Consider the following 21,873-nt stretch of genomic DNA (forward strand, 5'->3'; position numbering starts at 1 on the left):
TAGGTACAAAAAAAATTTCCACCATGCCCAGAAAGTCCAAAAAGATATTTTTGGTGTTGGTACTGGGTTTTGAACCCAGGGGTGCTTAACAACTGAGCCACATCTCCAGCCCTTTTTATTTTTTGAGACAGTGTCTCACTCAGTTGCAAGGCTGGCCTCAAACTTCAGTCCTCCTGGCTCCCACTCCCAAATCACTAAGTTTACAGGTTGTATACTCCACACCTGCCCCCACCCCCAATTTTTATTTAACTTTAAGATGTTATATTCTTGAATGATTTTCAAGGCTTCATATATGTGTGTGTAAAAGCTAAATATATTTTACCTCAAGTTCAGAGTACACATTAGAAATTTCATATTCGGGTTTGTACATGTTTTTAAGTAATTTGTTTTATGTGACACCAAAATATTTGTGGTTAGCATTTGATCAATTACACATCTGGTTCAAATTAATTGAGTTGACAGTTTGTTAATGAAACCATATGGCAAGGAGCTACTGTGTGTAAAAAGGGAAACAATTCAAGAAACTCCAAAGATTATTTATAATCTCAAGCTTCTCTTTCTTTGCTTTCTAGTCTTACAGACAAGTCAATGTTTATATCTTTTTTTAAAATACTTTTTAGTTGGTGATGGACCCCTATTTTAGTTATTTTGTGTGGTGCTGAGAATTGAACCCAGGGCTTCACACATGCTAGGCAAGCACTCTTCCACTGAGCTAAAACACCCAACCCCAATGTTTATATCTTAAATAAAGCAAGACACAAATTTAATGAGGACTAGAGAATATAAAAGGGAAGAGAATGAGATTGGGCTGGATTCTAAATGAGGCGGGAAGCCACTGAAGGATTTTGATCTGGAAAGCAATACTACAGTCCCTTACTAGGAAGATTAATTTTATTCTTACAAGATGGATCAGGAAAGAAAACCTGAGAATGGCAAAAAACATTATCAGTATAGTTCAGTTTAAGGTAATAAAAGCCTAAATGTGATGGTAACAGAAAGAACGGAGAAGGAAAGGGAACAGAACCAGGCAAGATGGCACACATACCTGAAATCCCAGTAACTCAGGAGGCTGAGGCCCCAAGTTCAAGGCCAGAGCCTCAGCAACATGATGAGACTCCCAGCAACTTAATGAGAGCTTTTCTCAAAATAAAACATAAAAAAAATATTGGGGTACATGTAGCTCAGTGTTAAAGTGCCCTGTTCAATCCCCAATACAAAAAGAAAAAAAAAGAAAGAAAGAAAAGGGTACAGAGAAGAGGGCAGCAGAGTGGTAAAGAGCAAGGATTTTAGAACCACACTCTGCCTGGTTTCTGTCCCTTGCTTGCTACATGTCATTGGACAAAGTCTTACCCTTTGCCTAGACTTCTTTACCTATAAACAACAGGGACAGAAATAGCATCTAGCCCTTAATAGGTTATAAGTAAATATGAAAGTGCCTAACTAGTATTATTAAGGGAATAAAACATAAGGACTTAAAAGAGAAGCTGGATGGGAAAGGTTGTGCAAAACAAAGGGATACATATGTTTTAAAGCTCTATAATCTAAAGTACACTTTTAAAACACAGATGTCAAAGGGCAAGTTGTCAATAGTTATCACCTTGCATTGCAGCGATGTTTTTACATAGTAGAAATCAGAAAAAATCTAAATATCTATCAACTGGGTGGCTGGTAAATTATAGTACATCCATACAACATAATACTTTCAGCCATGAAGAAGAATGTGATAAATATAAATGTGCTAATGCAGAACAATTTTCCCAAAATACATTTTTAAGTTTTAAAAAAAATAGGTGCAAAAAGAATACCTAATGTTGTACTCTAATTTGTTTAAAAATAAAGGTAACACATGCATATGAATACATATATAAATTATATTTTTGGAAAGACAGACCAGAGACTCTAACAGATGATACTTCTAGGGACAAAGACTCCGAGAACAAGGGATCTCAAATGGAACACATCCCTCCTTACATACTATAAGATTTTACTATGTTTACACAATGTCTTTCAGTTTTAAAAAACAATGAAAAAATTTTAGGGTGTAAACAAATGAGTTCAATAACAGGAAGTCATATTTACATGTTTAAAAAAGCATTACCTTTATGTTTTACAAGTTGCCCATTATACAGGTAAAAGTCTAATGATACTAAGGTTTCAAAACCACTAAAGTCATTTTTAAAAAGAAGGGGAAGTGGCCTTAAAAATAGATGAGGGAGGCCCAATGCAGTAGTGCACATCTGGAATCCCAGTGGCTCAGGAGGCTGAGGCAGGAGAAGCAAGTTCAAAGCCAGCTTCAGTAATTTAGCAAGTCCCTAAGCACCTTAGCAAGACCCTATCTCAGAATAAAAAATAAAAAGGGCTGGGGATGTTGCTCAGTGGTTAAGCACCTTTGAGTTCAAAGCGTCCTAGTACCCCAGAAAGAAAAAAAAAGATGAGGGAGGCCAGGTATGCAGGAGGCCAGCCTGGGCAATTTAGTAAGACCCTGTCTCAAAATAAAAATTAAAAAGAACTGTAGCTCAGTAGTAGAACACTTGCCTACCATGCATGAGGCCTTAGGTTCAATTCCCAATATTAAAAAAAAAAAAAAGCAAAGTATACAGGCTATTAAAAATTAGGCTGCATTTCTAAATTCTAAATTAATATGTCAGTTGTTATTTTGAAAATCTGAACATATTTTCCCATGCTGTAAATAATTAATGTTCCTGAGTCAATCCACAAAGCCTACAAAACCCATAGTAATAGCCTACAGTACTGTACTATTAGTAATAGCGTCCACCATTTTAGAACTTTATCTTCCTCAAGTTCTCAGGCAATATCAGACAAAGTAACCTCTCCCTCCTTCCTGAAACACTTTCTTATCATCTGTGAAACCAAGGAGTTCCGGCCTTCCTCCTATCTTTAATTTAACTCTTTTGCTGCTTTTCCTTTCCTTCTCAATTTCAAGTGTTACAATTTTCTACACAATTTTTTCTAAAAAATTACCTTTGATGATCTCATCCAATCCAATGGTTTGAAATATCATTGTATGCTAATAATATCAAATTTTACATTCAAGCCTCCACATTTCCCTTGAGTCTAAATTATATGAAAATTGCTACCCAGTATCCTCTACTTGGAGGTCAAGTAGACATCTCAAGCTTAACAAAACTAAAACAAAAATCTTGATTTACTCCCATAATCCTGTTCCATTCAGTCTTTTCCATCTCATACAAGAACACTATCACCCATCTAATTGCTCACGACAAACCTTGGGAATCATCATGATTCTTCTCATTCATATCTCACAGAAAATCCTGCTAATGCTACTTTCAAAATATATTTCATATCCAACCCCTTCTCACCACCTATACACTGTATCTTAATCCAAATGACCATGTCTTTTTAGAAACCCGCAACAGTCTCCTAAATGGCCTCCATCTTCATGTTCACCATTTGCTACAATCAATTCTCCATTTAGCAGCCAGAGGGAGTTTTCAAAAATGTAAATCATATTGCATCATTCCCCTGCCTAAAATTATCCAATAACTAACTTCATGACAAGTAACAACAGAGGCACAGACATTGCTGAAAACAAAGCAAGGGATACAGACCACAGGATCAAGAAAGGCAAAAGAGATATCAAAGGACACAAACCTTACAATAAAGAAAGACCACATATTTCAGTTTCAGCAAACTGAATACAAGTGGTATAATAAGTGCATGGCCCGTAAGAGGGATTTTGGCAGAAGTTAAAAAGGGACATGGTATATGAATGAAATTTCAAATTATGGATTTGGTAACCCAATCAACAAATGGGCCAAGGACCTGAACAGACACTTCTCAGAGGAGGACATACAATCAATCAACAAGTACATGAAAAAATGCTCACCATTTCTAGCAGTCAGAGAAATGCAAATCAAAACCACCCTAAGATACCATCTCACTCCAGTAAGATTGGCAGCCATTATGAAGTCAAAGAACAACAAGTGCTGGCAAGGATGTGGGGAAAAGGGTACACTTGTACACTGCTGGTGGGACTGCAAATTGGTGAGGCCAATTTGGAAAGCAGTATGGAGATTCCTGGGAAAGCTGGGAATGGATCCACCATGTGACCCAGCTATCACCCTTCTCGGACTATTCCCTGAGGATCTTAAAAGAGCTCACTATAGGGATCTGCCACATCAATGATCATAGCGGCACAATTCACAATAGCTAGACTGTGGAACCAACCTAGATGCCCTTCAATAGATGAATGGATAAAAAAAATGTGGCATCTATACACAATGGAGTATTACGCAGCACTAAAAAATGACAAAATCATAGAATTTGCAGGGAAATGGATGGCATTAGAACAGATTATGCTAAGCGAAGCTAGCCAATCCTTAAAAAACAAATGCCAAATGTCTTCTTTGATATAAAGAGAGCAACTAAGAACAGAACAGGGAGGAAGAGCATGAGGAAAAGATTAACACTAAACAGAGACGAGTGGGGAGAGAGAAAGGGAGAGAGAAGGGAAAGCATATGGAAATGGTAGGAGACCCTCAATGTTACACAAAATTACATATAAGAGGTTGTGAGGGGAAAGGGGGGGGAACAAGGGAGAGAATTGAACAACAGCAGATGAGGTAGAGAGGGAAGATGGGAGGGGAGGGGAGGGGGGATAGTAGGGGATAGGAAAGGTAGAATACAACAGTCACTAATATGCCATTATGTAAAAACGTGAGTGTGTAACTGATGTGATTCTGCAATTTGTATTTGGGGTAAAAATGGGAAATTGAGTCAAATGTATGAAAGATGATATATCATGAGCTTTGTAATGTTTTGAACAACCAATAAAAAAAAAGAAAAAAAATTATGGATTTGGAAGAGAACACCTCAAATAAGCTGAAAAGAGAATAGTGGGGACACAGGACCAAGATTTGAGACTCTAATTCATAAAAATCTGGTAGAAGAGCAAGAGGTAACAAAGAAGACCAAGGATGTGAGGTCAGTCACATAAAAAGAAAACCAGACCTGATACCGGGGAAACCAGGGGGAAAGGACAAAATGAAGAGAGATAAGTCAGATGGAGATGTTAAAACATCCACTTGATTTGACACACAAAAGTTATTTGTGACTTTAGTGGGAGTCCTTTCACACAAGTGATGGGAAGGGTATGACAAATGAAGACAGTAATTCTAGGCAATGCTTTCCTGAACTCGGCTACATAAGAAAGAGATCAGAGAGAAAACTTAAGCAAGTTCAAATGCTATAGGAAAAATTCAATAAAAATAAAGAAGATGAACATATAGAACAGAAAAGTAATCATAATATAAATTTTTTGAAAAGGCAGGAGGAGATGAAATCAAGGCAAGATAGAAGGATGGGGGGGCTGGGCTTGTGGCTCAGTAGTAGAGGACTCACCTAGTATGTGTGCAGCCCTGGTTCATTCCTCAGCACCACATAAAGAAAAATAAATAAATATATTGTATCCATATACAACTAAAAATATTTTTTGAAAAAAGATGGAAGAATGGTACAGCCATTTCTGATAATACTCAACATAAAATCATACCTTTTTTTAGTGATAGAGATTGAACTCAGGGTCTCACACCCTTTAAGCACATGCTGTACCATTGAGTTATACCCTCAGTCCCTAAAACTGTAGTTTAAATTTTCGGGAGGTATTTGGAAAAGCCATACGAACACTGTATGTGCTAAATTCCAAGGTAAAAAATAAAATAGATTTATGTAATGTCAAATAACCTAAGCTCCATTCTCTTGCAGGGATAACTATAAATACTGACAATTACTAATTCATCCAATTAACATTTAATAAAAGTCTGCTACAAGTCAGGTGGTATTCACAGATAGGAAGACATTACTTTTTGCCTTTAAGGAGCCCATAACTAGTAAGCACACAAGCCCAAAACCAAATAATTGTAATTCAGGGTAACTACTATGATCCTTTTTATAAACAAAACAAAATGGTGGCCAAAAAAGAGGAAGAATACATGGGTTTTCTTTCTTTTCTTTTCTTTTCTTTTGCAGTGGCAGGAATTGAACCCAGGGCCTTGTGCATGCTAGAAAAGAGCTCTACCACTAAGCTACTTCCCCAGCTCCTAGCAGGGGCTTTAAAGTCCAGTGGACTGGGTGTGATTCCTGATTCTGACATCTATAGATCAGCAATAAAGACTTTGAGCAAGTTAGGGAGCTTCTCTAAGTCTCAGTTTCCTCTTCATAAAAAGGTAAGAGTTATTTACCTCAGAAAATAATGAGGAATAAGTAAGTTAATTTTTATGAAATACTTTAAAATAGAGCCAGAGTAACTACTCAATAAATTATTTGCATTAAAAGAGAAATGACCAAAAAAAATGTTGTATTAATTGAAAGAACATGTGGGTAAGACTTGGAGGACAATTATGAGGATGGTACTCTAATTGCAAGTTCTTCTATATAGATGAAATATAAAATGAAAAACATAGGCCAGGTATAGTGACACACCTATTAACTGCAAGTACTTGGAAAGCTAAGACAAGAGGATCCCAAGTTTGAGGCCAACCTTGGAAAATAAAAATGTAAAATAAAAATAAAAATGTAAAATAAAAAGGGTGGGGGATGTAGCTCAGTGGTAAGTGCTTGTCTAGTATTGTCCTGGGCTCAATCCCCAGTATTGCAGAAAACAAAAACATAAATGATAAGGTTGGAAAGATAGAAAGGTCAAAGAAAAGAGGGTAGGGATGAAAAAATCAAGTTTTTTGACTAAGCTGGATAAGGGGTGAGAAAAAGGAAGGAATCTAATATGATTCCCAGGTTTCTCATTTGACTCACTAAATCTATGATATAGCCATTAAAACATTAGTCAGGATAAGAAGCACAGGAAGAACAGGTTTGACAAGAAAGATGATGAAACTGTTTTCTGGACATGCTGGATTTAAGGTACTTATCAGTCTTTTGGTGGAAATGTCTAGTAGCCATTGGCCAAGAAGCCAGAAGAGAAATCTGAGTTGGAGACACATTTGGGCATTATCAGGAAAAATAAAAGAGTAAGAAGGCAAAAATAACAAATGAAAAAGATATACTCTTGGATACCATTATGAAGGGATATGTAAAGGAAAACTAATGGGAAGTTCAAGAGATAAAAAGGTAACTAAGAAGCTAGGTGCAGTAATGCAAGCCTGTAATCCCAGCAGCTCAGGAGGCTGAGGCAGGAGGATCACAAGTTGAGTGCCTACCAATCCAGTGAGGCACTCAGCAACTTAATGAGACTCTGTGTAAAATAATAATAAAAAGGGCTGGGGATGTGGTTCAGTGGTTGAGCGCCCCTGGGTTCAATCCCCAGTACCAAAAATAAATTTAATTAATGTAATTAAATTAAACCCACACAATTAACAAAAATATAACTAAGAGCTCTTTATGAGTAGGGATTTTGTCTAATTACAATGTGCTCCCAGGATCTAGAATAAAAAGTAGTTAAAATCAAATACTAGAAAAGCTGGTTGGGATGAAGACGAAGCATCTACTAGATTTTTAACAAGAGTTCCTGAGTGGAAAGATGAAGACTTAAAGTAAGCCTATAATCTTTTCTGTTGAAGAGAAGAAATCAAAGAAATTTAAAAAAAAAAAAAAAAAAAAACATCAAAGTCTATTCTTTCTGAAAGCTTGGCTATGAAGAGAGAAGTAAAATAGGCCGGAAAAAAAATAAATAAAAGATCATTCATACAGAAAACTGAGAAGAAACAAATTCCATCAATAAAATAGCAGAAAACATAAACAAGCCTCGTGAGTAAAATATTTATATATTGAACAGTTTTAAGAGAATCTCAAGCTCCTAATGTGATATTTAATTATTTATAGTATTCAGTAATTCACTAATAAAGAACTAAAAGGAAAATAAAATATTAACATGTTGATATACTATGGATGATTTCCACTGGTTTCAATTTTTCTATATTTTTCAGATTTAGTAATGAATTTATATTCCTTTTATAACAGTGGTGATAGGAAGTGGGAGACAATAAGCTTCACCAAAATTAGTAATATCTCAAGTGCAGAAATTACATAAAGAGATTTTAACTCAAGGAAGATAGACAAGAGAAAGAAATTAGGCATGTTTTAATCCCAGGGACCCAGGCTGAGGAAGGAGCATCACAAGTTTGAGGCCAACCTCAGCAACTTAATGAGATCCTAAGCAACTTTGTCAGATCATGTCTCCAAATAGAAACAAAAAAGGGACTGGGGGTATAGCTCAGAGGTAAAGCACCCCAGGGTTCAATTCCCAGGCTTCCCTTTGGGGGGAAAAAAGAAAAAGAAAAAGTAAAAAAGAAAAGAAATACAAGCAGTCAGAGCAACAGAAAGGAAGTGTAAAACTTCAATCAATACAGAAATGAAATCTTTTATCAGAAGTAACACAAAGGAAGCGCCGACACTGCTGAAAACAGCAAGAGACACAGACAGCAGGATTGAAAAATGCAAGCAAAACATCAGTGGACTCTGAAAACCACAAAACATCGTTGAAGAAATTAAAGAAGAGCTAAATAAATGGGGAACTATCTCATGTTCATGGACTGGAAGACAACATTATCAAAATGGCAATATTTTCCAAACTGATCTAAAAATTCAATGCAATTTCTATCAGGATCCCAAATGACTTCTTTGTACAAATTGACAACATGATTCTTAAATTTATGTGGAATTGCAAAGTACCCAGAATAGCTAAAATGATGCTTTAAAAGAAGAGTAAAGGGGCTGGGATTGTGGCTCATGGTAGAGCACTGACCTAGCACTTGCAAGGTGCTGAGTTAGAGCCTCAGCACCACATAAAATAAATAAATGAAATAAAGGTATTATGTCCAACTACAACTAAAATATATATATATATACACACACACACACACATATATATATATATATATATATATTTTTTTTTTTAAAAAGAAGAGTAAAACAGTAAGACTGATATTTTAAAACTTACTACAAAGCAATAATAATTGGGGCTGGGGATGTGGCTCAAGCGGTAGTGCGCTCGCCTGGCATGCGTGCGGCCTGGGTTCAATCCTCAGCACCACATACAGACAAAGATGTGTGTCCGCCAAATACTAAAAAATAAATATTAAAAAAAAGCAATAATAATTGAGGCAGTGTGCTACAGGCACATGAGTATACATATAGAAAATGGAATAAAATTGAGAATCCAGAAATAAACAAATGCTTTTAAAGTCAACTGATTTTTCACAAGGGTGGCAAGACCATTAGAAGGGAAAGAAGATCTTTTAAACAAATGTTGCTAGGACAATGAGATAGGCAGTTGAGATAACCCTTACACATCACACCAAATGTAAAAGCTAATCCAAAATGGATCAAAGACATAAATATAACAGCAAAACTAGAAAACTCTTAGAGAAAAACACAGAGATGTCTTCATGACCTTGTATTTGGCAAAGGACTCTTAGATAGGACACCAAAAACATGAGCAACAAAAGAATAAAATGATATACTAGACTTCACAAAAATTAAAATCCTTTGTAAAAAGACAACCACAGAACTGTAGAAAATATTTACAAACCATATATATGATAAGGAACTTGTACCTGAATATATAAACAACAAAACAAATAACCCAATTAAAACTTGGACACAGGATCTGAATGAATATTTTTCCAAGAGGAAATCACCCACACATACAAATAACCAGCAAGTATATGAAAAAATGCTTAATATCATTAGCCACAAGAAAAACACCAATCAAAAACCACAATGAGGGTTGGGGATATAGCTTGGTGGTAGAGTGCTTGCCTCGTACACATGAGGCCCTGGTTAGATACCTAGTACCACAAAGGAAAACCACCACAAAAGAAATCTATTAAAAACTAAAGGAAGGATTTAAAACAATGAAAGAAAAATATTAATAAAATAAAACATATTTTTAGAAATCTGAACTCTGGTTATAGAAAGAAAAGGGCCAAGCCTCACATATATAAGATAAGAAGTGATAATAAGTAAATATCAGATATAGGGAAAAAAATTGTTTAAATGAGTAGAGCCCTATCGGGAGAGAACTTTTTTTTTTTTTAATATTTTTATGTGGTGCTAAGGATTGAACCCAGTGCCTCACCCATGCAAGGCAAGCACTCTACCACTGAGTTACAACCTCAGTCCCAGGAAAACACTTTTTTTTTTTTAAATAATAAAAGAATATCTTGCTCAACTTCACACAATTTTGAAAATTTGAATGGAATGGACAATTTTCTAGGATAATATAAATTATCAAAGATTCCCCCAAACATATAAATTGTTAGCAGCAAAATTATCATAGAAGTAGATATAATTATCCAACAGCTACTACTGCATTCCTACAAAAAAACACAAGGTCCAAATGATTGCAAAGGGACTTTAACCAAACCTTTAACTTTAATAACATTTAACCAGACAGGGAAAAAAACAACACACACACACACACAGAAAAAGAAAGCTCTGAAATAATTTCCATGAAAAAAGCATAACCCAACAAAAATAAAAGAAAACTAAAAATAGCAATTTAGCTTACAAGGAGTGACATAAAATTTCTAAGTTTAGCAAAGGGAACCCAGCAGTACATTTAAAATAGTAATACACCGTGACAATGCAGTTGATTCAGGAATGCAAGGATATAGTTCAGTAACAGTAAATTCATTAGAACAATTCATTGCAAAAACAAAAAAAAGAGAAAGAAAAAAAATATACATTAATTCCCATAAATTCTGAAAAGGCACTGGAAAAATTTATTCCCATTTATTTAAAAAAAGAAAACTTTTTAAATGATAACAACTGAATACTTTAATGCATAAAATACATGTACTTCAATCCAAAGCTAGATCTAATCTTAATATAAAAGCACTAAAAACATCCTACTGAAGTCAGGAAAAAGGTCTACTAGTATCTTATTTAATATATTTGAAATGTAATAGCCAAACCAATTTGACAAAGGGAAATAAATATAAAAACTGCAAAGGAAGACATAGATTATCATTATTTGATATGATACGATTACTTAACTGTCATTGTTTTTATCTAGAAAAACAATTACACATAATATTAGAATTCCAACTGTATAAAATTAATACTCGGAAATTGGTAGCCTTAAAAAAAAAATTTGGTAGCCTTCCCATATTCCAACAATCATATAAAAGATAACAGAAGTAGAAACTCCACTTACAATAACAACAACAAAAAAGGCTGAGTGTGGTACCATACACCTGTAATCCCAGTGACTTCAAAGACTTGAGGATCACTAGTTCAAGGCCATCCTCAGCAACTTGGTGAGATCCTGTTCCCCCAACTCACACACACACACCAAATAATAATAATAATAACAAAAAAGATTAAGTACCAAAGAATAAATGCATAAATGTATGGAGGAAAAATAAATGTATAAATATGTGGAGAAAAAAAGAAACATTAAATGTCATTGAGGAGACGGGTATAGTGCACAGGCCCTGTACTCCTAGCACTCAGGAGGCTGAGGCAAAAGGATCATTTGAGTCTGGGAGGGTTCCAGACATGCCTGGGCAACCTAATAAGATGCCTCTTAAAATTAAAAACAAAAAAGTTATTGAGGAATGCTAACTTGGAGAGAAAAAAATGAATATACACTCTGTCCTTGAACTTGGACCTCAAAACAATATCAACTATTTCTAAATCAGTCTATAAATATAATGTGCCATCAGCAATATACCCACAGAGTAACCAAGTGTAACTTGTGCCTGTGGTCCCAGCACTTGGGAGGATTATTTGAGCCCAAACAAGACGGATCCAGCCTGAGCAACCTAGTGAGATACCATCTCAAGGAAAAAAAAAAAAATCAGGATATGAGGGGCATGATTAGCTAATTCTAAGTTTTCCTGGAAAATAAGAAAAACTTCTAGAATTCTGAGAAGTAGATAAAAGTCCAATAGTAACCTCAAATTACATGTAGGAATAAAGTATAGTCAAGATTTCAAATCAGTAGGAAAAAGTGAGATCATTTAATATAGGATACTGGGATAACTAGGTAGCTACCTGAAAAAAAGATTGGATTCCTATCCCAATACTTAACTTATATTTGTACGGATGATACATCTAACTTAAAAATAAAATTATCTAAGTACCAAGGGAAAACAATAAGAATATTCATTTTAATTTTTAGAAATAATATTGGAATAGGAAAAGATACAAATTGGAATTTGTATCTTTCTTATGATACAAAACTTTAGAAAGTAAAAAAACACTGATAAATTTAACTACATTTTGGGGCAGTGTTGTGGCTCAGTGGTAGAGTGCTTGCCTAGCATGCATGACGCACTGGGTTCGGTCCCAACACTACATAAAAATAAAGATATTGTGTGCCTCTAAAACTAAAAAATAAATATTAAAAAAATTAACTACATTTTAAAATTTGTGCTGAAAATATACACAAACAAGGTTAAAACACAAATGAAAAACTCGTGTATAATATCTGCAACTCATATTAAAAACTGAGAACTAATTTCCTCAAAACATAAGAATTCCTATAAGCAACAGAAAACCTTTCAGTGAAAGAAAAAAAAATGAATAAAAAGCTGGGCATGGTGGCACGCACCTGCAGTACCAGCTATTCAGGAAGCTACAGCAGAAGATCACTTGAGCCCATGAGTTGGAGACAGCCTGGGCAACACAGCAAGACCTCATTTCAATCAAACAATAAGTAAAATTTCCATTTAAAACAAAAAAAGAAATGGATAAGAAAATATAAAGAGACGTTATAAATAAAGGCAAATATGGCTCTTATACTTGTTGAAAATATGGATAAGAAAACTATTAAACTGGTTATTTAAAAAAAAAAAAAAGGGGGGGGGGGGAGGTTTAACAACCACTCCATTACCAAGGGAACAAGGAAGCCACCAGCATTCTTAAAACTGACAGTGGAACATAAACTGGCACAACCTCTATGGAGGGCAATTTGATGGTATCTTATCAAAGTACACACTATATTTTGACCCAGCAATTATACTTCTAGGAATTTATCCTAAACGTAGACTCAGACTATGTGCAAAATTCTATACATACAGGCACATTCATTGTATCACTGTCTGTCTTAGCAAGACTGTTAACATTTTAAATGCCCATCCAAACAAAGAAATCTTAGTCTTCCTATCTACGCGCGCGGGCACACACACATCCATTCCGGAAAATACACAGGAAATTTATCATTGCTTGTTTCTAGGGAAGGAAGCCAATTAGCTAAGGTCAAATGTAGAAAGAAACTTGCCTCTTACCATATGCTGTTTTGTACCATTTGAATTTTAGACATTACTTATGATTTTGGTATTATTTTTTCACAGCTTTACAAATTGTTATATTTTCTTCCTCTTTGCTAGTATTCCATTTCCTATGTTTGCCATTATGTTTTTAATTGTTTTCTCAACTAATATATTTCATTTAATCAAACCCACACAGTTAAATTATAATAGGAACATGGATTCAATTAGCCCACGATTTTCTTGCTTCTGAGCTTGCTTGCCCTCTGCATACTATTCTACAAAAGCACTGTTCCCTGTTCCTTACTGGGTGCACAGAGATTTCTAATTATCCAGGACTAAGAAGCTATTAATTTCTTAGTCTATGGGGCAAATACATCAACACCACTGTATTTAATATACGAGCAGAAAGGCAAGGAGGTTTCAGCTTCACAAAATATTGTTTGTGCTTTCACAATGGATGCAGAGTCGACACAACTTTACACACTAAAAAACTTGACTTTATCTGCTTGTCCAGAGTTAGTGGGGCTATAGGAACTGAACCAAACTAATAGATCAAATTCACTAGTCCCAATGTCTTATATATAATGCCAATGTACTTAGAATTTTAAAATCTATATGAGTGTGACGTATTTGCATGTATAAAACTGCATTTTTTACATAAATAGCACAAGCACGTGCGTGCGTGCATGTGTGTGTATGTGTGAAGATATTGATATGCTATTTGAACTGGAAGGCAAAAGCAGAAGCAGGGAGATTGCTTAGAAATCTACTGTGGGAGACCTAAAATGAGGGAATTTGAGTAATGACGCCTGAAATGCGAGGGAGAGGAAAATATTAGCAGGGCTGCCCAAGTTTCAGGTTTGCATAATTGGATGGACAAAGAGGGTATCACTGAAAAGAAGTACACGCCATGAAGACCATGCTGTTTTGTTTCATGGAGAGCTGGATATAGGGTAGAGATGCAAAAAGGAAGAGAAAGGGTTTCTCCAATGTGTACAAATCTTGGTAAAGAAGGATGAGTAATGTCAAATGGGACTAGAAATTAAAGGAGACAGAAAGTTACCTACAGTGATTTAAAAAAAAAAAAAAAAAAAAAAAGCTATACCTCCAGGGTCGGCCATAAAATAAGCCTAGACATTCCTATTCTTCCCCACCACCCAAAATCTTTTGAAATACCTCAAAATAGAATACAAAGAAAAAGTAAGAAGGCTGAAAAATGTAGTACCTTGGAGAATAAGAATTAATATGAAAGAATTTCAAGGTGTATATTGAGATATCAGATATTTCCCCGATTTTGAGAATGAGGGAAAAACGGCCACAGGGAAGGAGAAATGAAGTATCAGTTAGGAAAAAGCAAGCAGAAAGAAGAGACTGATGACCCCACTTTCCTAATTTTCACAGTTTGGACACATTTTATCTTTACCTCTGGACAAATAGCTGTTTTTGGCCTTGTGTGCTAAGAGAATGCAGAAATAGTTCCACACCTAAGGCCTTATCTGAAATCATGGCTTCCACTGCCCTCAGATGGTGGCAGTGGGGAAGTGCACCAATCAGGTTCTAAAAGACCTGATGCCCACATTAAACCCACTGTATAATAATTAATCCATGACCCAAGAAATACAAATTGCAGTGGTAGAGGGCAAGCTGATAATAGTCCTTGCCAAGATATTTATCTTCTACGCTACAACACTCAAAATTCAGGTTTTGTTATTAATTTGGAATAAGAAAAAAGATTACTTCTTTCTTCTTCTCCATGTTAAAGATTGCATATGTGGCAATTCTGGATGCCCCATCTGATACTAACACTTCCAGCCCAACTCCTGGTATTTTATATATTTGACTATTTACCAATGCCTCAATTTAATTTCAATGGCACAAAGAAATGGAATAATGTACATTTCTAGAACACATCAATAACACTATCATAAACACAGGCAATTATCTTTTGAAATGTGTGAAATTTCCTTTGTTATCTTCAAATTAATCATTAACTACACTGAAATACAAGGCACAGTAACAAACAAATAAAAAACCATCATGTTCTCAAAACTCATCAGCAAAACAAACATATCACTGATATAATAAATTTCAACATGATTCACAAAAAAACATGGTGAATGATTAACAACATCATTCCTAACAGTTCTCTTGGTAAAAATAAGCTTGCCCGATATCACATTTGACAGTCTGTGATCATTCAATTCCATACCTTCTTACTATTATGTGGAATACTCACAAATGGATCTCTTTAAAACTGTCTACACACATGCAATAACTTGATCTGGTTTTGTTTTTTAAGACATTTCAATTCAAAGATAAGGTACTACACGCCAGAACGCGAAATTATTGTATTGGGTACATTTTTCCAATTCTCAGTTGTTTTTATACCGTAGACAAAGCAAAATTTTGTCACCAAGTATATTCTCGATTTTCGTTTTCCTCCTTTAAAATCTACACACTATTATCCGTTCTATCTTTGGGCATTTCAAAATATTAAGAATTCAACTAGTTTTCCCTAATCCCCTTGGTTCTCTTTCCCATACATTCCCTAGACAACAAGCCCCCTCCCGCCCCCACCACACACATACTCTTTTCTTCTGTTTCAGATACCCAACTCTTACACACATGGGTGGTTTTTTGTTTTGTGTGTGAGCGTGTGTGTAACAAAACCGCTCCTTGGAATGCTCTTCCGTCTCTTTTCCTTAATTAACACTCTTTTTTGACATAATATTCCACAGCTAGGCGCCAAAGTCTTTCTTTCACAAGATCAAACTGCGGAAGGGGAAGAGATTGGGAACCGAGTAAGCGAAACATTTGGGAATGTCAACGAGACAGTGATCTCTCTTTGGGAAGGAGACAGAACTCTCCGCAGAAAGCTTCTGACAGGGCAAAAAATACTTTTCTTCGTTGTGCTCCCGTTCCCTCCCTGACCTCAAAGACACCTTTGCTTTTCTTTGATTCCCATTCTCTCTGCTTTGCGTGGGGGCCTCCCTTTCCTTCTCCCAAGGAAAAGAAAGCCGGGGAGAAAAGACAGGGGAGCAGTCACCTTCCCGCCGCACCCGCAAGCTGTCACGACCCAGTCCCACGACTCACCTGGCAGGTGCGGCCGCCCGGAGAGTTGCACGAAGCGGTTGAGCTGGCCAGTCCCCCGACCCCCGCTGCCCCCACTGCCCCCGCCGGCCCCGCTACCTCCGCCGCCACCGCCGACCGCTCCTCCTCCCCTCCGGCGGTTCCTGTCCCATCCCTGGGCGGCCGACATGACCCGCTAACGACTGCCGCAGCCTGGTCCCGGCAGTCCCTGACCCGCCGGCACCAGCGGAGCCTTCTTCCTGGGCTCCTCAAGAGACCGGGGAGACAGGGAAAGGGGGAGCGCCCGGTCTCACCAGGGACCAATGACTAACGACCTTGGTGACAGAGCGCCAATGGGCAGTCGTCTTCTTGGTAGGTGGAGGGAGGCGGAGAGAGACGTGGTAACCATAGCTATGGCTAAAAAAAAAAGTGTGGGGAGAGAAAGACAGAAGCAGCCACTTATCAATCGCATCCACCGCGCTGAGCAAGCCCGCGTAGCCTCGACTCCTGCGGGTCAGGCGGGCCAATCGAAGCCCGAATGAACGAGGCCACGCCTGCCTAAAGACTCCCGGAGACCGCTGTTCTCCAGACATGTTTAGGACTCGGGAACTCTTTGCCATAAACATTGCATTCAGAAGCAGGCAATGCACATAATGCACATATTTGTGGGCGACACACTTTGCTGCCAGGTTTACAGATGAAGAGCCCATCCCTTGACTGTTGGCACACACAAAGGGCTCGCTGGGAAAGGGAGGAAAACTCAGGGCGGAGTCGAAGCTTGAATGTAAAAACGAGATATTCCTGGGTTTCATCATTTGTCTTGTCTTTCCATGGGACTAGCTGAACTAATCCCGATATAAGCCACATCCCAAGCAAACAGCTTTAAACCTTTTAACAAACATGGGAAAATGTTCAGTCTTACCAGTAATGATAGAAGCAATTAAAACCCTGATGAGAAACATGTTCTGGTTTATCACATTGGAAAGGCTTTTTGAAATGACACCCGGCGGTATGTGCCAAGAAAAAGATATCCTCATAGATGACTGATGGCCATGTAAATGTTTTTGTTCAATCAACCCCTTCTTGCTCGCAGAAAATGTTAATCGGCTTAGAATGTGTACAATAAGAATTAGAATGTGAAATAAATGACAGGAACAGGTACGGATGACCAAGATCGAAGAAAGATATAGATATGCAGATCAGAAATTCCTATTGTTCCAAAATTGAACAGAAAATTTGGCTTTGAATTTAGGGGGCGCAATTCCAAGTGGGAAAACACAGACCGATGTTTCGAATAAGGAAAAAGCATATAAATTCCTTAAGGCAAACAAAACTTTTTGAGGTTCTTGGATCTGATGGATTTTTCTCCCGTGGTGTTTCACATCAGAGAACCTTACGTGTTGCGGAGAAAAAGGGAGAAACTCTGCCGAAGCTGAGGGCAAATACCCTTAGACCCTGATGTACAAGTTTTAGATCGCCACCTTCAGGCGCCGCGTGGTTATTTTCCTATGTTCAGTTTCTGCAGGAAAGAGAGGTACTGTACGTAGCCATTAAGTTACCATGAACATTTCCCCATAGCACTGCTTAGGAAAATGTTTGAGACCTGAAAGAAATAGACCTATGGCTCTAAGATAGGAAAACCAAAATTAAGAAATTATACCGCTCAATAACCAAGGTGTAGCTGAATAACATTGTTCTTTTTATAGGAATATTCCAAACAGTAAATAAACAAGGGTTGATAGAATACCACCATTTTGCAGCCCCTAATAAATTTAAGAGATCTACCCATTGAGTTTTAACCACTGCTAACCTCACATAATGAGAGGCGAGACATAGCAGGTTGTGGTTGCACACACCTGTGATCCCAGCGGCTCAGGAGGCTGTGGCAGGAGGGTGGGGAGCTCAAAGCCAGCCCTAGCAACTCAGCAAATCCCTAGGCAACTCAGTGAGACCCTGTCTCTAAATAAAATATTAAAAAGGGTTGAAAATGTGGATCAGTGGTTCAGTGCCTCTGGTTCAATCCCCTTTGCCAAAAAATAAAAAAGAACACAAACATGACTATGAAAATCTTGCAGAAAATAATTTAACCTGAGTCTCATCAGACATCTAGATACAACACCAATTTATAGGAAATACAAAGGAATGTTAAAAGATGCTACAGCAAAGTTTACTACAGAAATTCAACAACATGCAAGTTTCTTCAATAAATAAATTGAAAGAAAAAAAGAAATTTAGAGGAGGAAATCTACAAATTAAATAGACTTCTGATGGGTGTTCCACCTTGTGAATATGCTAAAAATCACTGAATCACAATGGTAAATATATTAAAAACTTTTTAAATATATTAAAAACCACCAAATAATGTACACTTTTAAAAGATGAATTATATGGTATATCAATTATATCTTAAAGAAATTTTAAATAATTCGAGAAAGGTGAAGTGGATGGCAAAATAGATGAAACAAGATTGATTTCACTTTAAATCTTGAATTATGTATGTGAATTACATCTCAGTGAAGTTGTCAAGATCCTATGTTCCTTATCAATCGCATCCACCAAGTTATACATGACCAGTATAACTCTACATCATGTTCAACCACAAAAATGGAATCCTAGTTAGAATAAGTTGTATTCCATGTGTGTATAATATGTCAAAATACATTCTATCATGTATATTTAAGAAGAAGAAATAAAATTAATAAATGAACTTGTCAAAAAAGAGAGACTTAAAAACATAACAACCAAGTGCTGTAGTGGACCTTATAGGAATCCTGATTCACATCAACTGAGGAAAAAGCATTAATGACAATATTGGAAATTCCAACACTAAATTTCTTTCTTGGGTGCTCTACCACTGAACTACATCCCCAGTCTTTTTTTCTCTTTCCCACATTTTTTATTGGTGCATTATAGTTGTACATAGTGACAGGATTTGTTGTTACATATTTGTACATACACACAATACACATTATAACAATATAATTTGGTCAATATCACTCCCTCCCCCAGTTCCTCCTTCCTCCCTACCTCCCTCACCTTGGTCTCATCCCTCTACTTATCTCTTTTTGATTTTCATAAGATCCCCTCTTGTTTCTTTTCCATTTCTCTCTCTAGTTTCTGAATATGAGAGAAAATATATGACCCTTAACCTTCTGAGATTGACTTTTTTTGCTTAACATAATGGTCTCTAGACATATCCATTTTCCTGCAAATGACATAATTTTATTTCTCTTTATTGCTAAGTAAAACTCCATTATGTATATATACTACATCTTCTTTATCCATTTGTCCATTAATGTACATAAGCTGGTTCCATAATTTGGCTATTGTGAATTGTGCTGCTATAAACATGAGTAAGCGTATATCACTATAGTATGATGACTTAATTCTTCAGGATAAATATTGAGAAGTGATATAGCTGGGTCATATGGTGGTTTCATGCCCAGTCATTTGAGGAACTTCCATACAGATTTCCACAGTGGTTGAACTAATTTACAATCTACCAAGAGTTTAAAAGTGTTCCTTTTTCTACACATCCTCTCCAGCATTTATTATTATTTATATTGTTGATGGTTGTCATTCTGACTACTGTGAGATGGAATCTCAGGGTAGTTTTGGTTTGCACTTTCCTAATTGCTAATGATGTCAAACATTATTATTTCATACATTTATTGGCCATTTGTATTTCTTCTTTTGAGAAGTGTCTGTTTCATTCATTTGCCCATTTATTAATTGAGTTATTTGATTTTTTGGGTGTAAAGTTTTTTGACTTTTCTAAGTATTCTAGATATTAACACTCTGCCAGAAGAGTAGCTAGCAAAGTTTTCTTTCATTCTCTGGGTTCTCTCTTCACATTCCTAATTGTTTCCTTTGCTGTGCAGAAACCTTTTAATTTGATGCCATCCCATTTATCAACTGTTGACATTATTTCCTAAGCTTCTGGGGTCCTATTGAGAAAGTTGTTGCCTGTGCCTCTATGCTGGAATGTTAACCCTACATTTTCTTCTAGGAGTTGCATAGTTTCTGGTCTAATTCCTAGATCTTTAATCCATTTTCAGTTGATTTTTTTTTGTAGGATGAGAGATAAGGGTGTTGTTTCATTCTTCTACATATGAACAACCAGCACCATTTATTAAAAAGGCTGTCCTTTCTCTGATGTATGTTTTTGGGATCCTTTTTTAAAATATTTTTTTAGTTGTAGATAGACACAATATCTTTATTTATTTTGATGTGGTGCTGAGGATCAAACCCAATGCCTCATACATAGGCACTCTACCACAGAGCTATATTTGGGGGATCTTTATGAAGGATCGGATAACTGTAGATGTGTGGGTTTGTCTCTGGGTCTTCTATTCTGTATCATTTGTCTATTGTCTGATTTTATGACAGTACCATGCAGTTTTTATTACTATAGCTCTGTAGCATAATTGGAAGTCAGGTATTATGATGCCTCCAGCATTGCTTTTTTGGCTCAGAATTGCCTTGGCTATTCTGGGTATTTTATTCTTCCAAATGAATTTTAGGACTGCTTTTTCTAGTTCTATGAAAAATTTAATTGGTATTTTGATGGGGATTGCAATGGGATGGCATCAAATTAAAAAGCCTAGCTTTTGGTAGTATTGTCATTTTAACGATAATAATTCTGCCTATCCATGAACATGGGAGGTCTTCCATCTTCTGAGGTCTTCTTCAATTTCTTTCTTCAACATTCTATAGTTTTCATTGTAGAGGTTTTTTGCCTCCTTGGTAGGATTTATTCCTAGGTTTCTCCAATTTCTTTTCTTTCTTAGTAGATTTGTTGTTGGTATATATAGGAAAGCTCTTGATTTTTGTATGCTAATTTTGAACCTGTTACCTTGTCAAATGTATTTATTAGTTCTAGCTATAGGATCCTATCATCTCCAAACAGTGATAATTTGACTTCTTCCTTTCCTATTTTTATCCTTTATATATCCTTCTTTTGCCTAATTGTTCTGGATAGAATTGTAGCACAGCATTAAATAGAAGTGATGAGAGTAGACAGTCTCATCTTATCCACAAATTTAAAGGAAATGCTTTCAGTTTTTCCCCATTTACTATGAGGTTGTCTTTGGGTTTTTCATATATAGCCTTAATAATGTCAAGGTTTCTTCTATTCCTAGTTTCTTCAATGTTTTTATCATAAATGAGTGCTGACTTTTGTTGAAGGACTTCTCTGCATCTATTGAGATAACTAAGTTATTTTTTTCCTTAATTCTGTTTATGTGATGAATTATATTCATTAATTTGTGAATGTTAGACCATCCTTGCATCTCTGGAATAAAACTAACTTGGTTGCGGTGTATAACCTTCTTTATATGTTGTTGAACATGATTTGCTAATATTATATTAAGAATTTTGGGGGGCTGGGGATGTGGCTCAAGCAATAACGCCCTCACCTGGCATGTGCGGGATGCTGGGTTCGATCCTTAGTACCACATAAAAATAAAATAAAAATGTTGTGTCCACCGAAAACTAAAAAATAAATATTAAAAAATTCTCTCTCTCTCTCTTAAAAAATATTTTTTAAAAAAGAATTTTTGTATCTATGGGGCTGGGGTTGGGGCTCAGT

The 21,873-nt window shown here is 36.3% G+C and overlaps 1 protein-coding gene across 1 annotated transcript in view; it reads right to left on the bottom strand.

The window, feature by feature from the left end:
* Nucleotides 1-16,578, bottom strand: part of Klhdc10 (kelch domain containing 10) — a 62,052-nt gene extending 45,474 nt beyond the window's left edge. Inside the window, exon 1 of the mRNA XM_046455065.2 lies at nucleotides 16,308-16,578. Within this exon, the coding sequence (XP_046311021.1) occupies nucleotides 16,308-16,473 (166 nt within the window). The 5' untranslated portion in view covers nucleotides 16,474-16,578. The remainder of the gene's footprint in view (nucleotides 1-16,307) is intronic.
* Between the last annotated feature and the right edge of the window lie 5,295 nt (nucleotides 16,579-21,873).

The sequence above is a fragment of the Marmota monax genome, unplaced genomic scaffold (genome assembly GCF_021218885.2).
Source record: "Marmota monax isolate L192 unplaced genomic scaffold, Marmota_monax_Labrador192_F-V1.1 WCK01_AAM20220418_F8-fsc00131, whole genome shotgun sequence".
NCBI lineage: Eukaryota > Metazoa > Chordata > Mammalia > Rodentia > Sciuridae > Marmota > Marmota monax.